At 38.0% G+C, this 17,915-nt stretch overlaps 2 protein-coding genes across 2 annotated transcripts; both read left to right on the top strand.

Moving 5' to 3' along the window:
* The first annotated feature begins 144 nt into the window (after positions 1 to 144).
* Positions 145 to 3,120, top strand: mrpl42 (mitochondrial ribosomal protein L42). The gene is made up of 5 exons (XM_022749661.1): positions 145 to 268; positions 752 to 815; positions 1,449 to 1,533; positions 2,286 to 2,449; positions 2,999 to 3,120. Exons 1-5 carry the CDS (start codon positions 190 to 192, stop codon positions 3,042 to 3,044), a joined length of 438 nt encoding a protein of 145 aa, XP_022605382.1. The 5' UTR covers positions 145 to 189; the 3' UTR covers positions 3,045 to 3,120.
* Positions 3,121 to 4,593: 1,473 nt separating this feature from the next.
* On the top strand, positions 4,594 to 12,518 carry LOC111224648 (ubiquitin-conjugating enzyme E2 N-like). Its single transcript, XM_022749212.1, has 4 exons — positions 4,594 to 4,687; positions 6,756 to 7,002; positions 8,409 to 8,549; positions 9,856 to 12,518. Exons 1-4 carry the CDS (start codon positions 4,658 to 4,660, stop codon positions 9,897 to 9,899), a joined length of 462 nt encoding a protein of 153 aa, XP_022604933.1. The 5' UTR covers positions 4,594 to 4,657; the 3' UTR covers positions 9,900 to 12,518.
* The last annotated feature ends 5,397 nt before the right edge of the window (positions 12,519 to 17,915 follow it).

The following is a 17,915-nucleotide window of genomic DNA, read 5'->3' as shown; positions in this document are numbered from 1 at the left end:
TCTACAATGTACGTATGCTGTTCCAAAATGATGTAAAACAGGATATTATTTTAAGAGTGCTGGTTTTGTTAGTGGTCTGCCCAATATCTCTTTCCTGTAATGGTCGATGGTAAAATGGAACTAAAGTGAGCGAGTCACAGCGCTAAGACGGAATTATTAAAGCGGCGCACATGTGAAAATCGTTTGAGCATGGCGTCGACTCACTTGTGCAAATTGCACAGTCTACTAACGCGGTTTTCTACCGGCAACACACTACGACATGTTCAAAGTAAGCTCTGTTGAAGTGCATTTAACAAGCTGTTTGATGGAGGTCATTAGTTTGACTGAGTTTACCGTTCATAACCGTGAACGCAACGGCAGGAAAAGCTAACAGGAGCTAACCTTGAGAATATGTTTAGTAGGTTAACACTTGTATCTGGCTAGCATTATCACTGTTCTCATTGTCGATACTGTTATTTTCTATATACAAATCAAATTTTACAATGTAGAGGCGTATACCTTATTGAATGATAAGAAAAGTTACACAGGTTGGTCTCGTATCCTCGTCTTTTAACGGTCAAACACCTCGTTGACTTGTTTGCAGGTGTCATAACATTGTTATTATGTTCAATAAAATAGAAATAACATGCATTATGGTCTGTAGAGGAGAGAGTTTTGCTTTCAAAACTGATGTTTAATCTCTAGCAAATAAGTTTAAATGTGTGTATATTAATTCTTTTAAATATATGATGTATGTGTGTTTCTGTTGCAGCATGTTTGGTGCCAGTACGACAGAAGTCCAGTGTCCGTGGTCCTTCACTTGAGGGGCCAAACTGGTAGGTTAACTGTTTATATTCAAAATAAAAAAAAAATCTGCATCTGTATTTGTTCTATCTATGATACTAAGCCACATTTAAACCCTGATATGACAATTTTGATGAACAAATAGTAAAAATTCCAGAAAACTTTTTAATTATTAACCTTATTACACAGGATAAAGGGTAAACAAAAATAGAGTAGCCATAGAAGCATTTTAAGCCTAGACACAGCTGAGTTGCAACATACATTTGGTTGTGCTATGTAAATGTAATTGTATGAACACTGGCAGTTTTCTGAATTATAGATGTGAAAGGTGTACTTGCTTGCTGGTGTAAAACCTGCCAATAATTATAAATGCAGAAAAGTCATGAAAGAGTTTTGTAGTATTTATGTAAAAATATTACCCAGAATATTTAATAAGTAAATGTTAAATGTGTATGATCAGGCCTCTGTCAAAGCTCTTTATTATTATGAACATTTCTTAATTTCATTACATACATAGTTTAGTCTGCTGTGGAGCAGCTGGTTCACTGCAGATTTATAATACAATCTGAAGGGTATCAGATATTTTCTTCAAAGGTTTGAAGGAAAGTGTTTTTATAAAGTATAAGTGTGATGAAGACAATAATCTTCCAACCTCTTGGTTTTAGTAACGTGGAAATCGGCGTGACGTCAGATGGGAAAACCGTGGTGTGCTACCATCCCACTGTCGACATTCCTTATGAGTTTACACAAGTAAGAGAGTGCTTTCTATTTAGTCTCATAAATATCAGTGCGCTACTTGTGTGATGACAATATTTGTATTTGTGACTTTTTCCACCAAAGAGTGAAAACCCTGCAGATTCTCTGCCCTCCACTGCTCGCTTGTTCACCTTTGTGCTTGAAGATACACAATTTAAAAGCCAGAGAATGGCTGACAGTGGTTTCTCTTACACACTTTGGTTCTGGAAGATCACACCCCACCACTGAAGTGACAGGTCAAATTTCAAGTTGTCCCGAAACGAAATCAAATGGCTTGACAGGGTGCACAGGCAAGCACCTTAGTCTGACGTTCAAGCTTACATTTGTGCAGGAGGTTGTGTGTGGTTTCTGAAAAGGGTTGAATAAACGGAGGGTTAAAAACACTAACTTTTAAGGGTTAAATGACAAGCAGGTTGGCTGCATTGATTTACCTCTATTCATAGCACTGCCACAAGGTGGAACTGTGAGACCACAATGATGTCAGCTACCCGCTCTCACTCATTTCTCAAACGAGACAGCAGCTGGCAATAAAAATCCACCACAATAGAACAGCAACATAGAACTGCAAACAGGTTTGAGGTACTGTCAACATGTGTGCATACTGCTGCCACAGATGAACATCAATTAGAAATATATCAGTAATCAGTACAAAAAGGCTAACAGAAAGCGTTGCAGGATTGTTGGAAATTACCATATAATTTTAACATGTAAATGGACACCTTGCTCATGACTGTAAATCTTTGCAGCCTATAGAACGACCTGACCCCATCACCAACCCGGTTGAGACCCACGACCAGGTTTTAAAGGCCCACCTCAGCAAGGAGGTGCTGCAGGACAAAGAGGGACCCACTATAGAAGAGCTGAGCAAGATGTTTTTCACAACTAAACATCGGTGGTATCCAAGAGGACAGTGAGTACACAAATAACACACAGTATTGACAATGGCTTTTGACACAACTGTTGGTAGAAAAGCTGGATTTACAATACAGGGATTCATCAAGACATTTTTCCGTATGTTTTCTATGTATTTGCACAAAACAGTAATCTTGAGTTGCCCTTGAGCACAAAGTGACAAAAAAGACTACTGAGAAAAGAACCTATGTGGCTGTGTTAGTTGTTAGAACATCTGACCTACTTACTCAAAAGTTGCTGGCCAGAAATGAGAAGTCGGCAAGCATTTTTCCTGAAATCAAAACTTGGCAAGGAGAAGGAGTGGGCTACTCATTCTCATTTCTAATCACTGATTTGTGTAGCTTGGTTATCAGCTTGGTAATTTACCTGTACAGGCCTGTCAGGACTAGTTTGGCAGTTCTGATAAGGACACTTGGCAGCTTCTCATCGTCCTTTGGTTGTTATATAATTGTGAGGCAGTGTGAGAGCCGAAAGAAAATATATAAATATATATAACTTCTGTAGATATTGGTCAAAGTTAATTTCCCCCGTGTTTCACTGTTTGCAGGTACCACATGAGACGCATTAAGAAGGATCCTCCAAAGGACAGATAGTTGAAGGACAGAATTGCCAAGCTGCAAATGTTTGTGTTATTGTCACAATGATGTATAATAAACTGTTAAATATTGACTCTGTTGTCACAAGTGTGTGAGTCATTGCTGCTGAGCAACTGTATGGCTTTGAAATCATACTTTTATTATATTTATATTCTAGTGTAATACTGTATATATTTACTGCAATAGATATAAGGGCCTTTCATAATTTCATAAATTAATTAATGTAATGAATTGGCACCAGTACACCATAATTCAGTTTTATATGCTTTCCACTCTGGCTCCATTACTGTATCAACAATCTGGTCTTAAATCTTATAAGTTTATACTGGAGTTTACTGAGCTTTAAGATGTGTTCAAGTACAATCCAATTCTGTTTTATGACACATTTTACTTTCAAACTGTCAATAATTTATGAAAAGTTAAATTGATAAAAATGATTTCCACTATATGTTGTTCTTAATCTTTAATATTCTTGCAGCAGAAAAGATGCATGCAGAGCAGTGAAACATAAAAATCAGCTCTGGATATAAAATGAATGCAAGTAAATGCATCCTACATGTTGACTTCAATGTGAGAGGGAGATTGTGAAGAAAAAGTGGCCATTGTTTTTGGATTGAAGGAAACCACCAATGCAGCTGTGGTTCTGCACCACAAGATATGAACAGCAACCAAGATGTTTCACAGTGCCTGCAGGAAAAACAGAACACAAGGGCACTCATTGTGTAGAGTGTTCAAGGTCATGCACATCACAACAAGATTCAGACACAGGTTTTATTCTCCACATACTCAGTCTCACCCATATTGTCCCACCTCTCATTTATTAGGTCCACCCATAGGAATCATCTACCTTAGATATGAAAAAAAACAAATTTTTGACACAAGTGAACAAATTTCAACAACTGAGTAATTCATCATTTTCATATAGACTATTTAGTATTTATCAAAATATGCTTTCATTTTCTATTTATCATCACAATAGTGTTTATATAAATGAAAGAGAACATTTAAAAAAATACAGTAAAATAGAAAAATTAATTAATGCAATCAAATAAAGGCACATTAAATACTAATTGTGTCAGTGCCATCTTAGGCTTTTAGAGAATTGGCATCTTGTGTTTAAAAACTTTTTCCATGTCATAACATTTGCAATAAAATTAAGTTTGGGGGATTTCATAATATACAGTAGTATGATGTATTCAAAAGGAAGCTTTAAATTGTGTTTATAGTGTCGAAAATCTGCCCAAAATGCTTAGGTAACAAGTAGTACTTACATTTTAACTGGTACATTTAGTGTTTAAATATTTACATTTAGTGTTTGTTTTCATTACATTTAATGTTTATATTATATTACATTTAGTATTTTTTATTTCTATCAGTTTCTTTTAATAAACTTAGTATTTGTATTTAATGTTAATTACAATTAATGTATTTACTGTTTATATTTTTTATTACATCTAGTTTTTATATTTTTATTACAATTAACAGCGCATTTCCTAACGTCATCTGAAGCCACCGGAAGAGTGAGTTATCTGTCCCCGCCCCGGCAGCTCAGTCAGTCCAACCTGAAGAGAAGGCGAGTCCACGGCTAAAAATATAATAGCTAACACAAGATGGCCGGTTTGCCTCGTAGGATTATAAAGGTACATTTTTCACCGGACAGTGTATATATATCTTAATGAGTCCGTGTGTTTGTCTTGTTAAGATTATTTAATGCGAATATGGCCGTAGAGTTACTGCCATCCAGCGTGTAGCCTGACGTTAGCGCAGCTAGCACAATTAGCTCTTATCTAGCTAGTTATCGAGCTAGCTCGCTGGTCCGTGTCTGCAAGTGTTTTGTTTGCCACTTCCGTTTACTCCCTTCTGCTCTGTCTGTGGTTGAATTTTTATACGAGTAGATTTGTTGTCGTGCTTATATTGCAGCTGTAACACCACCAGGTTGCTAATTTGCAGTGTGAATCAACAAATTATGACAAATTGTCCTAGTCGCCATATGAATGGATTCGCTATGTAAGCTAAGCTAGCAACTGTAGCTTTGGTCATTGGTACACATGTCTGGCGCTGATGTGAAACGCCGCCCTTGTGGTCTCTAAACATTTAAATGCTCGTAGGAAAGCGAACATGTTCATATTGCTTATTTTGTGTAAAATGAATCGAAAAATGAACCAGAATTGTGGGGCCTGTTGCGCTGCGGTCTCCTCCCTCATCGCGACTTTACTTCGTAGGGCCAGGCCCGGCAGTGGGCGCGATCAGCCTTTTCCGCCACATCTAGCAGCTATTTCTCAGGTTTAGCTGGTTTTCACAGCCAGGAACATAACGCTGACAAAGTGAAAATACGACCTAGCTTCCATTATGGAAACCTGTAGTTTGTTTTCCAACCACAACAAAGTAATACTTGTATATAAAACGAGATTAAACCACTTTCTTTCCTGTCGACTGCAGATGTTTCGTTGCACCTGCTTGGTGAAATGCAGAAATACGAAATAATGTTCCACTTCCTTCTTTTCATTTCTTGTGTCTCTTAGTGTCGCACAATACGTAGTTGATTTGTAATAGAAATTTACTTAACCGTAATAATCTGTTAACTCATTTCTCATAATAAAATGGATCATAAACCAAAAGTGGCGCTGAAACCTCATAGGTTACTCAGATACTCAATTGTCATAAAATTAATTGGCAACCATTATGATAATTCATTGATCGTTTTGCTGATGTTTAGGTAAAAAAAAATGCCAGAAAACCACTGGTTTCAGCCTCTAAATGAGAATATTTGGAAATGTTGTTAATGATAATGTGAATAAACCGAACCTTTATATGATAGTAAAAACAATATTGTTGGATTTTAGACATCGGGTCAGACAAAAAAAAAAGTTTTTTCAGTTTTAGTTTTTAAAAATGATCATGATACATTGTTCACTCTTTTCTGACATTTTATAGCTTGTCTGGTTTAAAAATTGTTGTCAGTTTAATATAAAATTAAAATAATTGTTAGTTGCAGGTCTGAATCATATATTTTATTTAAGAAATAAGCAGTTTAGAGTAGTGGGAAGTTCTGTGAGTGTTTCAATCAAAGTACTTGTATGCTATGTGGGAAAGTGCTCCAGCCCTCAGCTGCCTTTTTAGTTTCTGTTAAACAATAATTTGTGGAATGTTGTCTTGTCTGTATGTGGGTGAGTTTGTGTGCATGTGACTAAGCAAGGTGTAATTGAACATTGTCATCTATTATGTACCTGAAAGTCTGTTGTCTGTTGACGCCTCCACAGTTCTTTCTTCAGCACAGTTTTTTTTTTATTTGCAGCAACATCCATCTTTGAAGCATTGTCTACTGTCATGGCTAAAAATTTGTGCTCTATGAGAATCAGTTTTATTGGTTAATTGTGTGAGCACATGCACACACATTTTTTTGTTTCACTCAGTGAACTTACACAGTAATACAGTAGACATGCAGCAAATTTAGAATAACAAAGCTTAATCAAACAAATCAATTTTATTTATATATCCTTGTATATCACAAATCATAAAAAAAATACACTGAATACCTTTTATTATATTCTTTCTAAATCTTCATTACATATATGAGTCAGGACAGACATCGATATAAACTGCAACTTGACTTGTTGGTGGAGACATACAACAGTGAGGCAGTAATTTTAGTTTCATTCAGAATTCTCAACAATGGTTTTGTGTGTTTCTCATTCTGACCACACTCAGGAGACACAGCGGTTGATGGCGGAGCCTGTTCCAGGGATCACGGCTACGCCTGATGAAGGGAATGCACGTTACTTCCATGTGGTCATTGCGGGGCCTCAAGACTCTCCTTTTGAAGGAGGCACATTTAAACTTGAACTATTTCTTCCAGAAGAGTATCCCATGGCAGCTCCCAAAGTGCGATTCATGACCAAAATCTACCACCCCAATGTTGACAAACTGGGAAGAATATGTTTAGACATTTTGAAAGGTAAGAAAACACAGCAGAAAGACACAAACAAGTAAGAAATGTTCTGTATACATGATGGGTTTTTTTTCTGGTTGACACCGGTGTGGAATCACACTGACTGTGCTTGCACAGTTTTGTTTCCAATCTTGACATTAGTAAAAAGAAATTGGATTATTTTAAACTGTTGAATCTGCAATACAAAATTTCTGACTTGTAGGAGGAGGGAAAACTCACTGCAATGGCCTTTATGTCTATACGGGCTGTTGAGTTAATATTACTAATGTGTTGGCGAACAACTGCCAATTTACATAATGTATTCAGGTGACACAGAGCATCATGGGTATCCTATTAGAGAGTTGTTTATGTCCATCTAACAAAAGAAGTCCCAATACTTGTTTGTTCCCCAACAACTCTCAACACTCCTTTACATTGGTTGTCTGCAGTTGCAGGTAGCAAAACCAGACGTGTCAAAGATTGTTCAAAACAATGATCTGAGTAGTGAAGCAGGGGGTTAATTCTCAGTGGGTTTGATAGTACTCTCAACCCTTTCATGCCACACAAAGCCGTTTGAAAGTTGAACATTTATGTAAAAACATGACATTTTTGATTCTGGGTGGAGGGGATATCCAAACAAGGGGAAAAAAAGAAATTCAGGCTAGCAGTAATTAACAACATTAATAATAATAGTATTAGGCATAATGGGAATAGTAATTCGCAGCTATCAAATCAAAGAAGTGAAGCAATACACTTATGGCACATCTGACTGACACGTTCACATGACTCTGACACCCATAAAGTGCCCAATGACAACATTATTACACACAGTGTGTGGCAGAGTGAGGCATCGAATCATGGGATGGAGTTTTTATTGTCACAGCCAGACTTTGTGGTATCAGATCAGCAAGTTTTATAATATCAGATAGCTTAAATGTAGCCAGTTATATTTGTAAAAAAGTACTCTTGTGTGACGAAGCCTCAGGAAGCAGATATGATTACAACCATCAAATCAAGTTTTGAGGTTAAACAAATGCATTGTAATGTGTATTTGGCAAGAGCGGAACAGACGAAAGCAGAGGGTTTGGCAGACTTTCTTTAGGGTAGTAAAGAAAATATTGCAACAGGCTCGTTACTATCTCATATTTTATTGTTTTGATTCATTAGATTTACAAGAGCCAGAGTTGTTTTCCATTATCAAATAGCTTTAGGAAAAAGTGGATCTCAGAGAAATTACTGCACAGCTTTAACTGTTAGCCATGAATGATGCTGCTCAGTGTCTCTGTCACCAGCATCTTGTGGCTGCATAGGTGTCGTCATCCACTAATACCAATGCTGTATTACTCTGAAATTTCCCTTGTTTCCTCAGTTTGACCTGTGAACTGTCACTTTTGTCTCTCCTTGCATCCTTCTCCAAACTTTCCTTCTTCCAGATAAGTGGTCTCCAGCCCTGCAGATCCGTACAGTGTTGCTATCTATCCAGGCGTTATTAAGTGCTCCCAATCCAGATGATCCCCTGGCAAACGACGTTGCAGAGCAGTGGAAGAAAAACGAAAGCCATGCCATTGAGACAGGTGAGTAGCAGATTCATATTTTTGCTGAACACTCATTTACAACACTCAGCATCAGCTGTTCTCAACTTGCAATCACCACAGGTGGTCATAGATTTCCAGTATGAGAAATGCTTTGACAGATGGCGGAAACCATTAGCTCAACTCAAGACCTTTGAATTGCCACCCACATTTCAAATGCTATCACATTATTCAAAGCTCAGGTGTTGCCTTCTTCAATGGCAGTTTTCCTGGTTGGCTTTGTTGGTAGCTTGAGTTGGTGACTGTAAACAGACAAATATGCCATTGAGCATGGATGCTTTTCTTAAATTTGTCAAACTTATCATGAAATCACAGCTCATGAATCAGAACAACACAGTTATTTTAAAGGGATTTCCTCAAATCAAAGATGTTGTTGCTGTACTCGCAGCATTTTAACAAAAAGTACTTAACAAAATAAGAGAAAATGGGTTGGAATGATTCAGTTGTAAAAGAAGCTGTGAGACTTGGATTCTACGAGGACAGTGAAAGTTAGTTATATAGACATTTTATAACATTTAAAACAAACCTGTGGTTTCATTTCTTTCTGTTTTTCTGTTCATGACGCTTTAGGCTTTGAAAGCTCTCTTCATCTTTTCAGTGATACTTTTATTTCTGCTGTCAAATTCTCCTTCACTACATCTCTTTGTTGAAGACATTTGAGAATTCTGTTGAACAAGTGACCCAAAATACCTCAAAAGGAGCACGGTTGTAGTTTGTTCTGGTTCAAAGCTCCAAATAAGCAGCAATACATTTGATAATTAATGCATCATTTCTAGACTTTGTTTTTCTCTTTTTCTTTTTTTTGGGGGAAATTTCTTGTCTTTTGTGATAGGAGACTGGATATCTTTGGGTCTGAACTACTGGTGGAACAAAGCAAGTAACTGGAATATGTCAACTGAGTCTTTCTGAGAATTTAAAGACCGAGAGATTAGACGATTAGTCAAGAAAAAAAATTGGCAGATTAACGGATAATGAAAATAATCCTTACTTGCTACTCTAGATGGAACCAACAAAAGTTTAGCATTTTTTCCTGATGAACTTTTTAAACCGTTAATTGTTCATCAAAATTGTTGGTGATTGATTTTCTGTGGACTGACTAATTGATTTACTTATTGTGTTGGTTTCGTATGTGGACATTTCAGTTACTTTAGGATGCCTGTGGTCCTGGACGTTTGTTTGATGAAACACATCTGCGAACACTCTCTAACACTTTGTTATCCACAGTCCTGCACTCTCCACAGCCCCCTCACACCCTCCACAACCATTTTATCTTTCTCTCTCCCCTCAGCCCGAACATGGACCAGGCTCTACGCGGGCAACACTGAAGTATAGAAGAAGAGAGACGAGGCGTCTGAATGTGATCCACAAAATGTACTCCTATTCTGTCAACATTTGAATTTAACGGACACAAAAAAAAAAAAAAAAAAAGAAAAAAAAAAAAAGATTATAAGTCCAAATCTATTTGAAAGAAATGACAAGATTTACTGCTGCAGACCTCTGGGTGACTTATTTTCCTCTCTAAGACGCGTTAAATGTGTGTTAGTCTTTTTTTTTTTTTTTTTTTTTTTTTTTCTTCCTGTGTTGCTATTTAAATGCATGGACAGAGAATGACACCCTCCCCACTACAGTCTTAAAATAACATGCAATATGTTGTCCTGAACGAGGCACATACTGGTACGTTTGCAAAATATACATTAAAGCTGCCCTTCTTTTAACACATGCATCATTTGTCAACACATCTGTATGTCTTCTTGTGAGAGAGATGACAGGTTTTGTTATTTCAACACACAGAGAATGTAGAGGTGTCTCCTCCCCACCACTAGTAGTAAACAGACAAAAAAAAATACAAACATGAATGATGACGTTTCCCTTTACTCTTTCTAGGGAATACAATGAGTTTTTGGGCAGTAAGCCTGTATATTCAACAAAAAGGTTAGTTGAATTTCCACACCTGTGTATCTGTGCATACCAGCACTTCACGTCACTGAATATTAATTGGTGGTGCAGCTACTGTAGTTCAGCATCATCTTGTGGGGCACTTAATACTGAACACAGGCGAAACTTACTACAATATTTTCACCACACAACAAAGGTTATCTTACTTGTAGGATTGGACATAAAAACAACAGAAAATACATCATGAAACTGTTGTTCAGTCCTATGTAAACTGTAACTTAAACTGTAACAGTTGAAATACTAGTCACATTTTTAAGAAGCTGCAATTAGAGAGACCTGCTCAACTGAAAAATAACAAACGGTAGAGGTGTTTTCTTCCACGGATGGGTCATAAATTTGAAGACGCCCCAAAGGTTGCTGTATACCTGCCAAATTTACTGGCACAGAATAGACAGTACTTTACAGCCAACATTTAAAAGCATTTAGTCCATGGTTAGAGTGAATTTGTGACCCCAACAGATGTAATTTTAGCTATTTTCATTATTTACATTTTAACATTGGTCTGAGGTTGATAGAAAAGACAGATTATTGCCGGAGCCCAATAAACTGAGGATTGTGCGTAAAATGATCCAAAATCTGCCCGTTTATAAATGTAAGATTTTGTTCCTCCAAAGTCATGTCCAGCAGTCTGTTTGGCAGTATTATGAAATGTTGCCACATGTTAAAAAGTCCCCAGAAACTGTGGATGTAATTTTTATTTCATAGTTTTTTTTTTGTTTGTTTTTTTTTTTGTTTTTTTTTTTTCCCCCAGTGATCAGTTTTCTCATATCTGTACAAGTTCAGTCTTTACAACACCTGGTGGACAGTTTGGGGAGGGTGAGCCAATCACTTCCACACACTTAAAAAGAAGCCATTCCCAACACATCCAGAGAGGTAGCAGGTGAAGATGTGTTGAAAACGTCGTCTTTTTTTTTAAGAGTGTAGGAACCTGAGCTGTTTTTATTTTTCTTTTTTTTAATGTCTGTCCATGCTATCTATGTTGCCTGTTCTCTATTTTATTTTCAGTGTTAATTAAAAAAAAAAAAGGCATGTACCGTCACCAAACTGATATCAGGACAGTTAAAACTAGTTTTCTTCAGGGGTGTTTGTGAGAGTTGAGGTGCTTTCTTTAAAGGGATAGTTGAGGCTTTTTTGAAGGTCTTGTCGTCAATCACAAAGTTGTTTTTCACCGTGACTTTCCTGAGTTGGTCTTAACCTGCTTTTGCTCTTTCCATGATACTGATCTGTGATGATTATGCAAGTGAATTGAATTGAATCCGGAGGGAAGATTGGGTCTTTGTGGGAGAAGAAAAAGTGATATTACAAATAAAAAAGTATTCAAGATTAAAGGTCTTCATCTTGCTGTTACAAATTTTCTATTGGCTAGTCCCTCAAAAGTGCATACATGAAATCTTACGACAAAATTCTCTGTTGAGATTTGTTCTTGACCCGTAGAAAGGCTTTCTAAAAAATCCTTAAACTTTCCTTTTAAAAGATAATGTATTAATGGGTTAGAGCGATCAGTGTGACCTGTCGTCCAGTAACTTAGACCCTCCATGATCATATTGCTTCTGTATGGCTCATCTGAGGGAGGACTGTAACGTTATGTTGTAGTAAAACTATTTTTGTTAAGCGTTCTCTTTTTGGTTGATCTCTTTTCTTGCCCTTTATTGGAATATCGCCGGCTTGGTGTTGCTTAGATTTATCTGTGTCCTGTCCTCACGCAGAAATATTAACTGTTTCTAACCGCTGCATTTACTCAAGTCTGGAAGACTGAGCACGGCTTAAAACCGGGTTAATTTATTGTTTCCCTGAGGAACTTGACAGCAATCTAAAACAAGAAACAGTCACTCACTGGATTTTTGAAGCATCTAGATCAAAATATAAAGAGATCAAACTCTGATTAATCAGCTCCCCATGTGTAAAGGAAAAGAGTTCTGTCGGTAATTTCAGTACATTTGCATACATGGCTCTTCAAATACTCTGTAAATAAACTGAGTTGAGTAAGTAAGTAAAGGGCTCGTCTGGTTTATCTTGTGTGTAATTTGTCTTCCACTAAAGGTGAAAATTTACAGCGCTAAGAATCTCTCTTAGGGTGCCATCTCGTTTTGCGCACAGCCATTTAGTACATTTAAATTGGCAGCGCACATAATATCTGTGGTGTTCAGTAAATCCTTAATCAGAACGAGGACACGAAAATTTACCACGGGTGGAAAGAAGTTGGCAAACAGACACTGGGACACACTTGGCCCACACCCTAAAAAAAAAAAAAAAAAACCATGTTGCATCCTAGAAGGAAGGAGGTAGGACCATTCATCTCCAGTGGAGGGAGGCATTGATACAGAAGTGAGTCACACAATGCAGAGCGTGCTGCCATTTATGTAACTTCTGATTTTATAGGGAAACTATGTAACAGACCAATGACCCAACCTTCATTCCGTCTGTCCACAGATGGACCTTTTGAAATCCCCAAGTTTATTAAAATGTATACAAAAGGTGACAACAAAGGCATGCAAAATATAACAAATACATTAAATATAGCACAAACTTCAACAAGAAATTCATGCAGAACGGCACCAAATAGTTCAAAACAAGAAATTCATAGAAAACACACAAAAATAATGCAATAACGTTACCATAAAACTCGAACAATCACAAGAACATTCAGAACTACATGACTGTTCCCTCAGTAAAAAACATTTCATCTCGGATTTAAAATGATCCTGTCACTTGATTGATTACCTGTTGTTGATTTAAAAAAAAAAAATTATATGATGATGATATTATTTCAAATGCTTAATTGTTGTAGAAGCTGCAATTTGCCACTCTCCCTTGTGTTGCTAGATTCACACTTTTAACTAGAAAGAAAGAAAGATAATTTGTGAAATCGACTGCTGTAGTGTAGAAAACCTGCAGACACCCGACGTTTGATGGCGCCTAGTTTGAATTTTTGTGGAGATCAATAATTAGACTTTTAAATAGCCCATGCCTATATTGAATTAATATTTTCAGAAGTTGCCTGTTTAGGTTTGGTGGGATTTAGACAACAAAATTCCTTATGAAAAAATCTGACTTTGAACGACTGTAGATAAGAAGTTGAGACTCATTGGAATCAACCACAGTCCTCTGTCCAATCAGGTTTCAGTGAGGTGTCGCGTCCAAGAAAGTAAAGTTCAGATGAGTGACTGAAAACCTCAGACAGTCGCATTTTCAGTCAAGTTCTTGAAATGGCAAAATGTGCTCCCTACTGGACATTTTAAAAAACACAGATGACTTGGTCTCAGGGTAAAATATGTTCATTCAAATATCAACATTTATCCAACCAATCAAATACATTTCTTATTGATGTTATTCATTCCACCCGTGCTTTTCTTGCTCTGACATGTCAAAATGTCTGCTGTGAAAAACATCTGTTGAAGCCCTTTTCTCCTGCTGTTCCATAAAACCTCACAAGATGGTGCTACAATCAAATGTAGCTGAACCAGACCATAGGAGCAGACAACTTCATATCCGTGGGTTGCTGTAACTGAGGTACCTCATAGAAATATAAAATGTTTTTCTGACACCTTTTTGCTATCATTTATTTAACCTTTTTCAGTATGTGGTCTGCCTCAGCACTCAGATTAATTTCTGTTGGATCTCTGTAAACTGCATCTTCTCAGCAGTATCCCATTAAGGAACAAGTAAATTTAGCAGTTAAGATGTATAGAAACTTAAGCAAATACAGTCTCTAACCTCATTCTTTTTGCTTATACTCAATACCTAGAATACTACTGAGTCTTCCTCACTACAGTGTCTTCCTTCCTGCGGGAAGTACCTGTCTGGGTAGCCCCTGTTTTTCATGTTTTTCTCAGTAGACACAAAGGTTTCACAATGTTTTATGATCATGGCTTGGTTTATATGGCAACAGTGAGTCATCCAGGCTGGTATGCAGCCATTCTTTGAGTGGAATTGCAGGAAATGATTCCCCTCACTATCTGAAATATCTGACAAAACATTAACTAGTCTCGGAGGCAGTTGTCTCCATAGAGGGTTTGTTATTGCACCATCCATCCTCAGAAAATTGCCGGTTGAAGTGATATTTTTAGCTTAATTCAGTGACTATAACTTGGAAACAGTTCCTTGTGAGTTATTTATATATAAATATGAGCCCATATATGAGGAGCTATTTTCTGGTGGAGGTTCACTTAAGGTCGATTATTATAATGACGTGTAATGGTTTTGCCGTCTTGTTATCTCTTGTGGTTCTATTAACTCACATGGCCAGCACTGCACATTCTGTGTTTGTTATTGTTATTTATTGAAGCGTCACCACAAGGCCAGGAATAAAATTATGGTGGTTTATAAACTGTTTTCAAATATAAATATCTGTAAAATACCACCATGTGTTGATTTTTTTTAAATTACAGGTTGCTAAGATGGGCAAATTTAATACTGAGGACATGAACTTGGTGTTTTCACTGGTAGCTACAGCTCTGTGCACATGTGGGAAGATAGTAGCTGGATAGCGGCCTTAATCATCTTTGACTTGTGTGAATTTTACATTTTTTATGTTTCTTTTTTAGGTTGTTATCTAGATCGATACCACTTTGATGTCCGTGTGTTCAATATGAAACATGTTAGCTTAGCTTAGCATAAAAACTGGAAACTGTTAACTTGGCTTTGTCCTAAGGAAACAAAATCTTGACTACCAGCACCTCTAAAGCTCACTGATTGACAAGTTATATTCAGTTTGTCTAATCTGTACACTAAAAATTAAGTGTAGCGTAGCAACATGTTTCTTGGCAACATTAAACTCAAACAAGACACAACGTGTTAAGAAGTGAGCTCAAGAGGGGCTGGTTGGTGTATTTTGTTATTTTTAGACAGAGCCATGCTAGCTATTACCCCCTGTTTTCATTCTTTATGCTAAGCTAAGCTAAGCTAAGACGCTGCTAGCTATACCAGGAGACTGGTATTTATCCCGCCGTCTAACTCTGCTCAAAAGTGAATAAGCATATTTCCCAAAATGTGAAACTATTACTACACTTAAGTGTTACCGTTAACCTTTTAGTCTAGCATCAGCTGATGAAAACAATCAACTGTAATCATAGTTACAGATCAATTTTAAACAATAAGTGTCAGTTTGCTATCGCTGCAGCACATGTACTCTGAGACTGAAAATAACCACAAAGGGAAATTACCTGTCCAACCTGATTCGTTTCAGTCTTCTGGCCTTCACAATAGTGTCATTTATACATGACAAGCACATGACAATACAGAGCTACAACCACGGTGATGACTGCAACAGATGACACATGGCAAGCATCCTAAACATAGCTCTGCTCCTCTGACAGGGCAGATCATCTCTCACTGTGATTGCTGACTGCAGGTGAAAACATCCTCGTCACATGCTGGTGATGTTGAACCGACAGGTGACGACAAACATCCTGTTTTGGGTGTCGCGTGTCATCGATGTCAGCACTTATTTGAAACCCGACACCTGTGTCGGCCCGGGAGTTGTGGTGTACGGTGGGGTTTTCTGGATGGAGAGCTTGTTGTTGAGCTGGTCTCGGAGCTGATGGTTGTGTGTGCTGCATCGTGGTTTTGGCTGTTTGTTGCTTCTTCCTCTGTTTTTCTCTCTTTTTTCTTTCCCCATCTTTTATTCCCCTGCCTCTTTCCCTCTCTTTGATTGTGTCCCTTATCCCTCCATTTTTGCTTCACCTCCTTTTCCTGTGTCTCTACATTCCCCCTGATCTCCTTTCCCTCTTTCCTTGAACCTGCTCCTCCTCTACCCTTTCCTTTCTCGTTTTATCACCTTTCTCTCATTTCCTCACCTCTCTTCTCCTCAACCCCCTTCTAACCTCATCTTTGTCAGTTTTTCTCCTCATTCCCCCATTATCTCATCTCCCTTTCTTTCACCTCCTCCTTTCTACCTACTACTCTCCCCATTCTCCCCTATTGTCCTCTTACCCTATTCTCCTCTCCTATCACCTTTCCTTAATTCCTTTCCTCCATCTGTCTTTTCTTTCCTCACTCCTTTCCCTCCGCTCATCTCTCTGTTTTCCACCTCCTACTCTCTTCCCACTCTCCTCTCCTCAACTCCTTTCTGTTCTCTTCTTTGCCTGTTTCTCTACTTATTCCCTCTTTCTCTCATCTCCTCTTCTTTCACCTCCACCTTCTCCTACTCTCACCTCTCTCTTTTTTTTCTTTTCTTTACTTTTCTTTTCTTGGCTCTCCTCTCCTCTTTCCTAGTTCTCCTTTTGTTTCCTCCCACTTTTTTCCCTCCTCTTATCTCTCTCTGTTTTCCTCCTCCTACTCTCTTGCCGATTTACCTCCTCTCCTCTCTTCTCCTCTCCTCTCTTCTCCTCTCTTCTCCTCTCCTCTCCTCTGTCCCACTGCAGATGAAGTTAAAAGGGGGACTGCAGTCAGAACCCTCTCACCTGTACCCTGCTGATGTTATGTAACTACCCTTATTAATCTCTCATGCGTGAAAACAAAAGTCAAGGGAATCCCTCGTCTTTGACCACAGCAAGTATCTGGATCGACGTCAGCCTCAGCCTCAGCCTCGGTAAAAGACGCTCTCTATCACAGACGTTATACAAGACAGCTGCAGTGGAATACTAATGCAGTTTGCTGTGAATGCAAATTACCGCCAAGCCTTTTATATATATATATATATATATATTTATTTATATATAAATCCTATTCCTCTGTGGTGGGAGCTCAGAGTTTTCAGTCTCTTATGTGTTTTACCTCTTGAACCTGAGGCTGCTGTTGTTCATCTTTCACTCCATGATTTCCAGGCTCATGACACAGTCACTGCATGAGTCAGCTGTGCACGATATACGGTATGTTTTTTATTCTCAGGGCAGGTTAAGGCTTATCAGAGATGTAATAATTTGGCATGTAAATGTTGCTATACATCATCTATAAGACCTCATGCAAAACAAAGAACTGAAAATCACATCCCCAGTATGTCTCAACAAGATATACGGACATTTAACTTGATCTTTTGACCTCTACACACAGGAGATGCGATGCTGTTTTTCCTTTCAAATTTATATGTATTTATCTTTTAACAATGTGTGTGTGTGTGTGTGTGTGTGTGTGTGTGTGTGTGTGTGTGTGTGTGTGTGTGTGTGTGTGTGTGTGTGTGTGTGTCTGTGCGCGCGTGCATGTGCATAAAGTAATGTCAGGATTCCTCTTCTGCTCCAGTGAGTTTTTCATCCATTGCAAGAACAAGCTGTCCTGGGCCATCCTTCCTTTCCCCTCATCTCTCTCTCTATATATAACAGCCACTGCAGAGAAGGACAGAAGGGTGTGTTTTTGTGTGTGTGTGTGTGTGTGTGTGTGTGTGTGTGTGTGTGTGTGTGTGTGAGTGTGTGTGCATTATGTTTGCAGAGGCCCCCTGAATGTAAGGGAAGGGCACTG

Source organism: Seriola dumerili, unplaced genomic scaffold, assembly GCF_002260705.1.
Source record: "Seriola dumerili isolate Sdu_G_001 unplaced genomic scaffold, Sdu_1.0 BDQW01000138.1, whole genome shotgun sequence".
Lineage (NCBI taxonomy): Eukaryota > Metazoa > Chordata > Actinopteri > Carangiformes > Carangidae > Seriola > Seriola dumerili.
This window is presented reverse-complemented; position numbering and strand designations above follow the sequence as displayed.